Source organism: Atta colombica, unplaced genomic scaffold (assembly GCF_001594045.1).
Source record: "Atta colombica isolate Treedump-2 unplaced genomic scaffold, Acol1.0 scaffold55, whole genome shotgun sequence".
NCBI lineage: Eukaryota > Metazoa > Arthropoda > Insecta > Hymenoptera > Formicidae > Atta > Atta colombica.
In genome coordinates this window covers 981,058-994,796 of record NW_017259545.1, presented here as the reverse complement: position 1 = coordinate 994,796, position 13,739 = coordinate 981,058, and the positions used below count along the sequence as shown (strand labels likewise).

Below are 13,739 nucleotides of genomic sequence, written 5' to 3'. Positions count from 1 at the left end.
ATATATATATATATATATATCTTTTTTATGTAGACTTTGTTTTGTTAAATTAATTTTTCAACAATCGTGAAAAGACATTCATTCGTTTGTTGATTGTACAAAAATCATCATTACATCCTTTGTATTTTTTAAATAAATTCACTTCAAACTGTGTCTAATACTACTGGTTCTACTATTTAGCTTACAAAAAAACTCTTAGCTCACAATTTTTAAATTTCAAACGTAAATAAATAAAGTGCCTATTTCAATCTACCATATTCATTTAAAATAACAATTTATATTAGGGACACATATAATATAACAAAATCATCATTGAAAGATATTCCACATTTATTCTCTATCACAATTATCCGATTTGACTCCACGTGCGCTCACATGTGCCATGAAAGTTTATAGTTTAAGCCACCAAGAATAACCGTAGCAATGAAGAAATACGGGATAGAATCTTGTCAAGAAAAATTTTCCGTAACGGTCGCGCTAACGGAAAGCCGCGAACCTTCATCCGTGACTTCGTAACTCTCTCACGTCTCTATTTTAAGCCATCTCCGTAGCGGACGATCTTTACGATTTTCCGAACCGCGGATCAGATGAAAATAAAGCTCTGCAACAGTTTTGTAGCTTCTTCTTTATCCTTAGCCACTCTTTCCTCTGTCGCGCGATTTTGTCTTCGTGCGCTTATGCGATCCGGTCGTATAAAAGATTAAATCATAAGATTGATAACTAACTATAAATTTTAGTGAATTCCGTTTCTATAGAATTTAATCCGTAGCGACGATTCGATTTTTTGACGCGTACGAACGACAAGTGACGCGGCCGTAAAAATTTAATTAATATTTTGCGCGCTGTAGAGTGACAAATTTCAATTTGAAAGCGGCTCTTTGATTCTGCATTCGATTACGGAAAACCTTTAGAGAACGAAGGGGTACGCGGAGTGCACAAACAGCTATTGAAGAAAATGGCGGATGAATGGCATATACTCGCAGAATTTTCAGAAAGATCCTTTGTCAAGGAGACCCCGGCACTGTTTGGCGCAAACATCCGCGAAAGGTGGGCGACATCAAAGGCAACACAGATAATTGGTTCGAGCTCTGCCAAAGCAGCACGGCGCGACAGGTGAAGATTGCGGGATTACGTAGGTGCAGCCCACAAACGCAATCACGAAGGAGAAATTTCGCTCTGGAAACTATCGGTATCGTGTATGTGTGTTTATTTATAGGATGTTGCTGACGCCGAGTGTCCGATCCAGCGGATCCGGATTTTGAGTAGCGACGGAGCGGTTACAAAGGATAACCGATGACAAAAATCAATTTCTCTGATCACTCGAGCATTATCTTATTAATTACCGCGTCTTTTCAAAGAATAAATCGAGAAAGTCGATAACGGAAGTTTCTTTCACAAGTTCTTTTTCGAAGCAACGTCATCAATTAAACTTTTCTAGCTTAACTATTGATACTCTGAAGGATACGACCTCTTTGAGAATACGGATATTCAATAAATTGATAAGCTATATAAAAAAATCTAAAGCATAATTAGTGCAATATTCGATCAATATTGAACGATTATGGAAAAAAAATTCAATTCAATTTGGATAAAGATTTTGACACAATGAAATTCATTAATGCAATTACAAACATAAAATTCATATTTTATACCGTTTCTATACCGTGGAAGCTATTTTTTTTTCGCATCCGAGAATAGCGGATTATCTGACCAAATCTACGCGAAACGAGTTTCTTTTTCTCCTTTTCATCCCCTTTTCGACACTGCGTTACTATCTCGCCAGACTTGACTTCTAACAGAACTCCCTAAGTCGCTCGTTCAATCTCGGAAGCCCGATGCCAATCCGACTTGCCTGTCCTCCAAAAACCGCAATAACATTTTTTTATGTCCCTCTCTCTGCCTTTCCCTCTTTTAATTTACATACAATTTCGCAGTCTACTAGTCGTACAACTAGTCGTACTTTATACAACTTCTTTCAGACCCCGGACGTAATCAAAGATCCTGATAAGTAACATTGAAAGGAGTATATTTAGGATTAAGGTTCGCTAGAGTGATTTTCTCATAGAAACGAAAAGGAGAGAAAAATTTAATAAAACAAATACCACACATTCCCTACTATTTAATACTTTCCTGTATTCTTCGCTGTTCTTTCTTAAATATTTGTTTGAATAAACCCGTCAAATTGTAATAAGAAATATTTCCTCGAGAATAAAAGAATTTATTCATTATATGTATACAAGAAATATTAACATTTAACAGCTTGTCAGATGCAGAACAGTTGAAAGTCTGTCTTAGAAAGGATGAAGTAGCTTTCGAGTATTTGTAAGTCTTATAAACGTTTAAGGGAAAGGAATATCTACATATATTTATCGCTAGAATTTCAGATATGAAGAAAATTCATAAAAAAAAAAAAAAATCTTTGAATGATACACCGATATGTTTACTATGCAAATAATAATATTTTTGAAGCACCAAACGCAATATCAGAATACTCCTATCGCAAACGGAGTGCGGGATGAAATTTTAAGAGAGACAACCGTGCGTCTGTGCCAGATTTCATCAGATTCTCTCTTTCTCTCTATATTCTACAAAAAGGGAGCCACGCTTTATTCGACCCGCCGCACGAAGATTATGGAGGATAGAAGCGGAAAGCAGACGTCTGCTTATTGACAGGTCGTCATTGATTTTCTGCCAAATCGGACGAATCACCGTTCGTCGGCTTAACGAGCTGCCCCGGTGACTTTCGCTGACATCTCTTCACGGTTCACAAAAGCGTCATTTTCCTTCTTTTAGTGCCGTTTGCGAAAATCGCCATTATTTTGATCCTTTGATAAAGCAGATGATAGAAGACGATTTGCGAAAAATAACAAAAATAAAATTATACTGCTAAAGAGAGGTATATACGTATGTTATCGAAATCTTTTCACAGAAAGAAAAGATCAATTTCTTTAATTCCTCCTATCAATTTTCCTAATATTAATTTTCCGTTCTATGTCATATCAATCATTATACGATTTTAATTATCGTTAAATTGAAATAGGAATAAGTCGTACAAGCGCATCGACCTAAAATCTTCCAGCATAATGAAATTATTCCCGTGAGAAATGAGGGAGAAGGAGGAACACGTAAAGAAAGTGAAATTACCGTGCCAGGGATGCGCCTATTGGAGATTTCTTACTTTATGGATCAGATCGCGCACTTCCAGGAAATTTATTCCACGCAGTAAAACCGCCCTCGCTAAAGTCCCGTGCGATGGCAAGTATCCAAGATCGGAAAGTCGTTATTCAGCCCATAAATTAACATCTGCGGTCACTTACATACGATGCCTCGTGCTTCTTGAAGAAATTCTCAGCAGATAAGGCAATGATACTGCCTTGCTTATGAAAATATATGATCGCATTATCCGATAGTTAATGATGAAGTTTTCTAGCAACGTCAGCTTTTTACATTATACTTATATATTCAACGTAGATATAGGTATAAATCGATAACATCATAATGCTGCCTTGCATATGTTAAATGTAAATGCAACATGTATATAATGTATATAATATAATCTTTACAACTTTTAAAAAGTGAATCTCACTTTAAGCAATGAAATCTCACTCTTATATACAGATTGAAAATTGAGCCACTCTTTTTCAAGACTCTGGCTCAATTTTCACTCTTTGGAGTGAAATTCCACTCCCAAGAATTTGAAAGAGTAATATATAATGTAAATTCAGATAAATGTATTAAAAAAAATAAGTTTCATGAAAAATCCTATTTTCATATGGTTGCTATCATTTAACAATTTTTTATATATAATCAAATAAATTTAATAATCTTTTTTACATTATATTTTACGATAAGAATATTTGGAGCGAAAATAATGAGCGCGTTTGTTTAAAGTCTAATAAAAAATAAACCAAACTCTCATCTCGTATTGACTCGAACGATATTTCTCCAGGGTATCATTAACTGCACGAATGTCTTTCAAAAGTGATGTTGATGGCAACTATGCTCGAAAGGAATGTATTATCTTTTTGCGATGCAATTTCGTTTCCATATAGATCATCAAGGACGAAGCTCACATTGCCGTTTACCTATCTACACTTTGCTTTTATTACCAGACGGTGGATCGTGATAAAAAAAGCACAGACCTGTTTCATTCTCGTATCAGAACGTCATCCTCTCGCCGGCAATTCTCTCTCTCGCATTTACTCAAGTAGCATCGTGCTGAACAGATACGCATTTAAATTTATCTCACGTCATTTCATAAAAATGAAAATTGTGTTGCCGAGAATGTCATTAAGACGTGCTTGCCGCAATCGTTTTCTTTTGAGATGCAGCTAGGGATAGATGTGCGCACGAAAAGAATAATTTTGTTGAAATACCTATTTAAAAATTTAGCTACAGATCTGAAAATAATTTTATTAAACTCAAAATAATTATGTAGGATGTTCAAGCTGGTTGTTAAATAAATTTTTTGCACATTGGCATCATTACTTATGTTTGAATTTCCAACATAAATAAAATTATTTTCAGAGCTGTATCTACCTAAATTTTTAGATATTTCAATAAAATCATTCTTTTCGTTCAGTTTAAATAATATCACGTATTATTCAAACGATTTTAATTTAAAAATGTAATATATGTATAAATGATTCTAACATGTACTCACTTAAACGTAAATCCAGCGTTCACATCCTCAAATGTTTCATTTCAACAAGAATTAATCCGCGTTATTTAAAAACAGAAAAACTTTATCTTTATTTCTTCCATATTTTTGAAATTTTATATAATTTGCATTAAGTATCTAATTATTTTGTTTTTTAATTATTAAATTTTAAAAGTAAACTCTAATTTACATGCTAAAAAATTGAGCTATTTTCATAATCTTTTTTTCGTTAATAATTACATAAATAAACAAATTCTGTTTAATACTTTTAATAAATTTGATTACTTACAATTTGAAAATTGTAATTTCTATGTTTATTAAACTTTTTCAGTTTTAATTAATTCTCAAAATATTAAAATGTATAATAATTGCCAGGATGTATATAAAATAAAAAATAAAACAAAATAATATGTACTAAAAAAAAAGTTACACAAATTACAGACTACATATTTTTTCAAAGATAGAAAAGCATAAAAAAATAACTGACCACGTGTTATTGATTTTTGACAATTTGTTGAGCTTTAAACTGGATTTACTCAAAACTATTTTTTTCCTTTTTTTGAGTTAACTCATTTTCACACAACACTGTCCAATTCATCTCTTTGAACAAAAATTTCTCTGCGTTCTGGAAATAACTGGAATAATCTCGATAGCCTGCCGAAGTGCATCAATGGACAGTGCCGATAACGAAAAATCGTCACCAAATTCCCAGGCGTAGTTTACGGTTTGCCAATTCGAAGGAGGATTAAGCTTTGCGTCAATTTGCATACATATAGTCGATCACTTAGAATGTCGCGATAAAACGTTTCAGTTGCAAGCCGTAAAAAAAAACGATAATTGGTTATCGAGTTCATTGATTTCCGAGAATCGTCTATTACGCGCGCTACTACGCCCTGTCACGTTTTTCTTTTCATCCCTATGCGTACATCTCATCATGAAATAAATAAATCCGATGCATTCAGCACATAGCGTCAATCTGAATTCAATTTTCTGGCGGGATCTCGCGAGGGAAAGGTACCCGTAGGGGGGGCTGCAAAATGCTAAGAGAAATGGCTTTGGTAGCAACGATAGTTCCATCCTATAGCAAATACACACTTTTGCAGAAAATTCATCTAGGAAAAGATATGCAGTATAATGCTTGCAAATATCATACTGTTTTTTTAAACTAATTTTTCAATTGAGAACTACAAAGCTCAATAGAATAAATTAATTAACAACAAAAATACCTATAAGAGCTTACACAGGATGTATAAATAATAATAGTTTATTAAGATCATTTATTAAGAATAACATAAAAAGTATATCTTTCAATCCAAGTTTTGGATCCTCCTTAATACATATAAAATTAATAAAAATGAATTTAATGGATATAGATGTCTGACATAATTGTCATAGACTTAATTATGTCAAAGATCTGCCTATAAAATTCATTTATCGTTAACTTTATATGTACTAAGAAGAATCCAAAACGTGTATTGAAAGATTTATTCTATGTTATTTATAATAAATTGATATTACACTGTATGGACTCTTATTGGCATTCTTAATTTTAATTTTAAATAATTATTCACATGCTAATATCATTAAAAGTAAGATACAAAGTATCTTTTTTATTTTCCAAATAAAAAGATAGATAGATAAAAAGATAGATAATAATAAAAATGTATGTCGCAAATAAATATCAATTTAAAAAAATAAAATAAAATCTCTATGACAGACCGGATGCGTAAATACATACGTTAATCGAAATACCGTATCGTGGTAAACATTGTCCCCTGTCGCGCGGTCTAGAGTTGAATGCAGACATTTTCCAATTTTCCAATTTCACAATATTTCGTGAACCACGAAGACTCAACGCATTGGGCTTTAGTACACCTCTGTTGCGGGGTGAAACCGTCGTGATCTGGCACAGTCTCTTGAATTTCCGTGGCAATCGAATAACCTACCGCGAAATCCGTTAAGCAGTTATTAAAGCTCCGTAGAACTTGCTCGTCTCGCGGTGGCTTTCGTGCCCTGCAGAAATTTCAGTTATTTCTAGTAGGACACAAATCCGATTTGGATATCTGCTAGGAACGCCTAGAATGGCCGCAAGTTAAAAGCGTATGCAAGATGGAACGTTGGTGGTCCGATTCGTCGTAACACGACCGCAGTAACTCTGTTTCGCGAAACATTACATACGCATTCCCGAAGGAACATATTCAGCTTGCGGTTGTAGCATGTTGATTGAGGAAGGATACGGAAGGCGCACGAGAATTGCCGGATACGTGTAATTTATGAGATTTGTGCAGTTGCGAATATTACAAGGATCATGCTATCGAATAAACATTGTACTATAAGATTCCTAGATTCAAGTGCATTCTCAGTTTTGTCCCAGCTATTTGAAATATTCTTATCACAAATTTACATAGTATTATATACGTCGCGCTCGAATATCCGATCAATTTTTTTGACAAGTGCTAAGACGCTCACAAACAAAGAAAAGAAGCGATAGGAGATACGATAGAAAAATCTGAAATCTCGATGATAAAAGATACTATGCGTAAAATGTAACGGAGCGCAAGGAAATGTCTCTGGCAAGAAGAAAAGCCGGATAAAAGGATTCATACAAACAATAAAACATAGAATCATGGAAAATACTTAACGAGCGCATAAAACGGGAACTCCGTCGTAGACGAACATGAAAGGCAAACAGTGCAAGGAGCAGGCGGAGGTAGAGGGTAAAGCAAAGATGAGGAAGAGGGCTGGTTGTAAGAATAGGTGCAGGTGAAAGCCGATAAATGGAATACGAAAGAAGAAATGGTAGAGAAAGCGAGATCTGGTGCGTCATGAAGCGAGCGAGAGAGAGAGAGAGAGAGATTCAGAACGTACCAGAGTTACAATATAAATGATCCCGTCTGCACCCTCGCGCTCACCCCGAGAGCTCGATCCCGGACCAGCCTCCATCCCGGCCCATTTACATATCTGTATTATTCAAGCACGACTGTTATTCAATTTCTACGCAACTTGTAAATGCATTATTATTTAATCGAGTCGCACGCCGCTGGGCAAGGCTCGTCATGTGATGCGTCGCACTCGCGTTCGTCGCGTACAAAGGACATGAGATGAGAACAACGAGATACGGAAAAATGTCAGTCAGTGATCTGTGGTAATTCGTTTGCGGTGATATCATTCAATTATTAACGCGCAATTTATGATCACAATTTTTTTCGCGTGTCAGTAAAGGAATATTATAAATTCTAAATACATTATGAAATTTCAGTCAAGTCACAATGATTTTTGTATCAAAATTCATATAAATATGACTTTACCATTTTCAGTTCTATGTAAAAATTAATACAGAATTTACATTTACATTTACAAACAAGTTGATATCGTTTTGATCGCTTGTTTTTATGTTGAGTAAATCTTTTACGTTTTTTTAATCTGTTACATGTGCTTTTATACTTGCCTGACAAAGTTTAAATTTCACTGCTAGTGTTAATACAAATATTCAAATATTTTCAAAGCCATATAATCTCAATATATACATTCCCTATAGTTGCGAAACGTAAAAATTTCACAAAAATCTCGGCTATGTTGACAACGTTCGTTACTTCAGCACCGGATTTTTAACATTGATTTGCATTCATGGTAAAAGCCATTAACTGAGGCAATTTCATGGAATTTAACCTTCAATCATAACTTCATTAACTGCCGGGGAAAGCTACCATAGGAGCTTATGTAGGGTTAAAGTGCTCCCTGCATATCATTTGTATACCTATAACGCAACTTCAGATACTGTCGAGAATAACATTTACCCTCTTGATTATCTTTCTTTTTAACTGCTGATTCTCCCCACAATGGGTTTAAAGAACGGAAGAAAGAGAAAAGCCATCCGATATATTTCATATGAATATCTCCCAAGATATATTCGAACAAGAATAGCAAAGATAAAATATCTACTGCCAATAAAGAAAGGGAAAGGGAGAACGAGGGACAGGGAAAGGCGTGATAAAATGAATGAACTCGTCGAGTACCGTTTTTGCATATTAATGGTTATACGTCGTTAGGGAAGAGGCTATCGTATCATCGACACCGAGGAAAACGACAAAAAAGAGACATTAACGCACCGCGATCGTCTCCTCGATATTGAAACACCGCTAAATGTCGGGTTGAAGCACACCCTCTGAACGTTCCACTCGATACTTGAATGATTCGAACGATACAAACGTTTTTATTTGTTCATAAGAAGTCAATTAAAAAATTCTTTAATTGGTGTATAAAATATTCATTTTTAAATTTATATTACACAAAATGATAAAAGCTGAAAAATAGAAATTGAATAAAAATATAAACATGACAAATATTTAATGGTATACGACCGAGCAAGATTTAACCAAGCAAGATTTTTCTTAAAAAAATATACGAAGTTCACCGAATGTATAGCTGAGCAATTAAAAAAATAGTTTTTTATATTCAACCTTTCTTCGAAAAGATAAGTTGTAAATTATACTAATTTCAAAAATTAGAATTCTGTGTTGGAGACATTAAATCTTGTATAAAACCAACAAATTCAACAAGCAACATTATGCTGGTTTGTTCTGAAATCGCACAAGGTTACGATGTAATACAGTACATCACAATTTGATCGAGGAAAGCGAATGTAGCAAGCGATTCTGTCGGAATTACCTCAAGGACCAATGTCCGGGGAGGAGGAAGGACGTTACGAGAATGCAAACATATGGTAGAGCGATCGCTCGAGCAAGCATGATGTAAATTTCAAGCCTCGCTTTGCTTCAAATCCTCCGTAACGTCGATCTGATTATTGTTCACCCAAGCCGGTATAGCAAAGTGAAAAGGATAATTCTCCGATGCGAAAAAAATAACAAAATAATCAATCGAGCTTAGTGTGCTATAAAGGATTCTTCAGAACTGAAGGGATTTACGCTCTAAATGCCAATCTCGCTATTGCTTGTTAACTTCAATTCCTACAATCGGCACGCAACACAACGCGAAGTATAAGCTGATTGAGAATAATGCATATTTTCCGATAACATCTTCATTCTACCAAACGTAGAAGAGGAGAATCGTCAGAGGGTCGCTTCAGAAGTTGCTCGAAAAAGAATAAAAGTCGGAACAAATGTTGATAGTACAACTGTTGTTTACCCTGCGTCTTGTACTAAATAATTCTCGTTCGTTCCTATGGCTTCACACCGCTCGGAAGGAAGACGAAGTTTTCACCCCGATAAAAGTTCTTTCATACCTCTCGAAGCCACTTCTCCTCTTCCTCGACATGCAGCCGAGATCCGGCGCCTCCAATCTACGTATTTTAGGTACACGGTACTTTTCCAGGAAATGTCAGAGATGACTTTCTGCCGCATTACGGTAAATAAGGAAAGTTATTATGGCAGTATCAACTCGATGAGTAGGGATAGTGAAAAGATCTATGGAGCTATTTGAGTATTCGGTATATTTGCGAAATATAAGAAATCACGCGAGTATCTCTACGAGTGGAAAAAGATTTTATGTAATATTTCATTTCACGGACAATAAAATAGTGATGTTCGTGTTTGAATTTATTTTATAACGAGTCTTTGAAATAAACATTAATTTCGCTACGATAACATCGTAGATTTGAGAATATTGACATAACAAGAAAATTCGAAATCCTTGGCGAAATGCATTAGTTAACCAAATGTGTACCAATAGAATAGAACACAAAAGATTCGCTACGACTGCAGCATGCAAATTTCGTCGCTACGCTTCAGACGTTCCGCCAAGACTTTTCAATTCGACCTTCATTCATCAAACCTTCGACTTCGAAGTGAAAAGAACACATGGGCTGACTACACGCGAGCATCCATCACCTATTCGGTCTAACAATTTGGAATCAAGCGAAGAGAAGAGAAAAATCGTGCCAAAGTACAGCACATCTTCCTCTGCTCTCTATTCTCATACTTTGTACCGTATATAAGTCGATGAAACGTATACTTTATACATGGCAGCAGTATCGTTCTACTCGCAGACAGACATGAATAAATAAAACCTTCCGGTATGCTACAAAACCTTTTTATTGATCAGGATTATTTATAAATGCTGTTGATGAAGTATCCCTGTCACGGATGACAAATAATCGTTTGTTCCTCTCTCAATCTGACCTTTCTGACCTCCTTTCTGCGAAGTTATCGTAAAGTTATTTTCTTCCTGAATCATTAAAAAGTCCAAGGGACAGTTTACTCGAAGAGCATCTAGACGTTCAAGTTATATATCGCGCAGAATTTAGAAAATAAAATTTTTATGGCGACACTTAAATGATAATTTTAAATCGATATAACAGAATCGATATAAAAGACAATAATAATTAATCAGTTCCACGTATGTATTATATAAATTAAATGTATTCTGGCAAATCTTATATATTTCTGCAAGTTAAGAAAAACTTGTTTTACGAATCCGCCAATTTTCGCGGAGTGTTTTATCAATGTGCTTTATCAATGTGAAACAAATATTATGTATAGTGTATGTAAAACTATCAGAATATAACCGAATCACAAAGTACAGCCGGATGCATAAAGTATGCATACGGATGCATAAAGTATGTGCCGATGCAATCCAATGCATTCTGCCGATGCAGAAAAACAACTTCAATCGATGAAGTTAACGCATCGGATCGACTGATCCCGCTTCCTAAAATCCATACAACGCGTCAGCACCGGAATACATTTATCTCTCTGCAATTAATTTCTTTGGTTACTACATCGAATTGCCGATAAATATCATTGTAATATCAAATATTACGATATTTTTATATATCACAGGATAAAAACAATTAAATAAAAATACAATGATATAAATTTACAAGGTATTAATCTATTTTATATATATATATATATTTTTTTTTTAATATATTTTTAAATATTATAAAAATATAAAACAATAAGAATCTTACTGGACCGTACATTTGAAAATTCAATAATAAGAAATAGAAGTAATGATAAAAATATAAAACTTTCAGGAGATAACAAACTAGATTTAAAATAAATTATTCTTTAGCAAGATTATATAATCTCAAACAATGGTCATCATAAATCCTCAATTTTTAACATTAGATATTTATGAGTTGTTCTATATATTTATATGAGTTGTTCCAATGCACTAAAGTGCACTTAATAAAAATAAATAAAATATGAGATTTTTCTCGCCCTTTTTAAAAATTATTTCTCTATAGAAAGAAAAGAACAATAGGAATCATTTTAAAATCAGTAAAGATTGCGCACGCGATTCTGACGCGTGGACGCGTGGTGAAGATAATGGAGAAGCGCTTTAGACGTACTCACGTCGTAAAATAAAACAGTCTGGATGGCGTTGATATTTTATATAAAACACCCTCTGTAGGTGACTGCACAATGACTACGTACAGTACGTTGGCAGGACATAAAGAGAGAGAGATTAACATTTAACGACTTTGTCAGCCCGCTGCCATCTATAGAATGAGACGCGCGACAGTATTGTCATATCGTATAAATTGTGGAATTCAGTGCAACGGATTGTAATTCATGCGATCGTAAACGTTCTTTATTACACCGACATTCGTGGCGACGGAAGTCAACGTATGACGGAAGGAAGTCAACGCGTAATGTGTAACGAAATATTACTAGTATATTCGTAACGGAATGACGGAATAATGACGGATAAATGTAATAGATTTATACCAATTTTTTATAAATCAAATAAGTCTCAGAAACACAATTTGAAACGAATATTATAAAATGACCATTCTATCTTAGTAAAACAAATTTCATTAAACAATTCATTAAAAATTATAATTTTTTCTTCTTAAATTACCTTAAAAAATTTGTTTAATTGTGAAAAAGATTTCGATTTGTTACACTTTATATACCTCAATTCGAATAAAGTATTTAATAACAGTGGCAATTTTTGTAGAATAAAATAATTTACGTTGTAAATTAAAACATAGAGAAGTTTTAAAATGCAACAATTATCTTCTTTCATGAAAATAAGCTTTGTAAAAGTATAACATTGAAATTAAAAGATTTTAAACGTCTATGATAGCTATTATTGTGATGATAATATACAGAGATAAATACGTGGCGAGCTCGAATCGTCGCGAAATCTCAGCACTGAATAGCGTAGTTATTCACACATAAATTAGGCGCGTGAAATGAATACCAACGGCGCGTTTAATTAAATTTGTGTCGTGATATATGCGCCGGTTATTACAAATCGTCCCTGCTAAAGCCTCCAATAAATTCGTATATTTAATATATCTTTCTTCTCTTGTGATACTTTCTTAATAAAAAAAAATATAGAAAAAATGCAATTATTAGTACACTTTCGTGCACGTACAAGTTTTTCTTCCAAAATATTGAGCAAACTTTATAATTCAATAAATCAGCAGTCGTAACGAACTCTCCTTCGTAAAGGAAGGAAAACAGCTCATTACTTCCATGCTTTAACTTAATAACAGACTTTGCTCTTTATAATTAGGCGAACGTAAAGCAGGAGGGTACTCTTTTCTCACAGGATATATATGCAGAGAGGATATAAGTTTCTCGATAGACTGAAGTTGTACTGGCAATCCTCAGAAGAGCAAAAAATATTAACAATCCATGCTTTTAAAGAATTTAAAGTACTAAATTTTAAATCTATCGCAAATGAGTATTGCTAATACTTGTCAATACATATTTTATTTCCTATTTAATTAATACGTATATTGCCGCAAATTATTTATATCTTGAGAACATTATTAAGAAATGCTTATGTTCATTATCAAAGATATAAAATTGAAAATAAAATAACTCACCACCCAGATCTGTAAAGAAGATTTCGTGAAGAGCTAGAAATTCTTCCTCGGGAAGTATGTCCACTTTTCCGAAACAGTCATTCTCAGGCCAGATTTCTCTGTAACATAATTTTATTCAAACATTTATTTTTAATATCCTTGCATAAATTATTGATAATTATATTAATAAGTTATAGTTATTAATGTAATTACATTAATAATAACTAATGTAAGAGAAGCTTGGCAACAACAACTCAAAAGCATGATAACGTTACGCCATCGTAAACAGTTTACTAA

At 33.9% G+C, this 13,739-nt stretch overlaps 1 protein-coding gene across 1 annotated transcript in view; it reads right to left on the bottom strand.

Annotated features, from left to right (window-relative positions):
* LOC108692001 (protein timeless homolog) overlaps nt 1-13,739 on the bottom strand; it is a 99,597-nt gene that overhangs the window by 72,510 nt on the left and 13,348 nt on the right. The window contains exon 14 of the mRNA XM_018200072.1: nt 13,464-13,561. Within this exon, the coding sequence (XP_018055561.1) occupies nt 13,464-13,561 (98 nt within the window). The remainder of the gene's footprint in view (nt 1-13,463; nt 13,562-13,739) is intronic.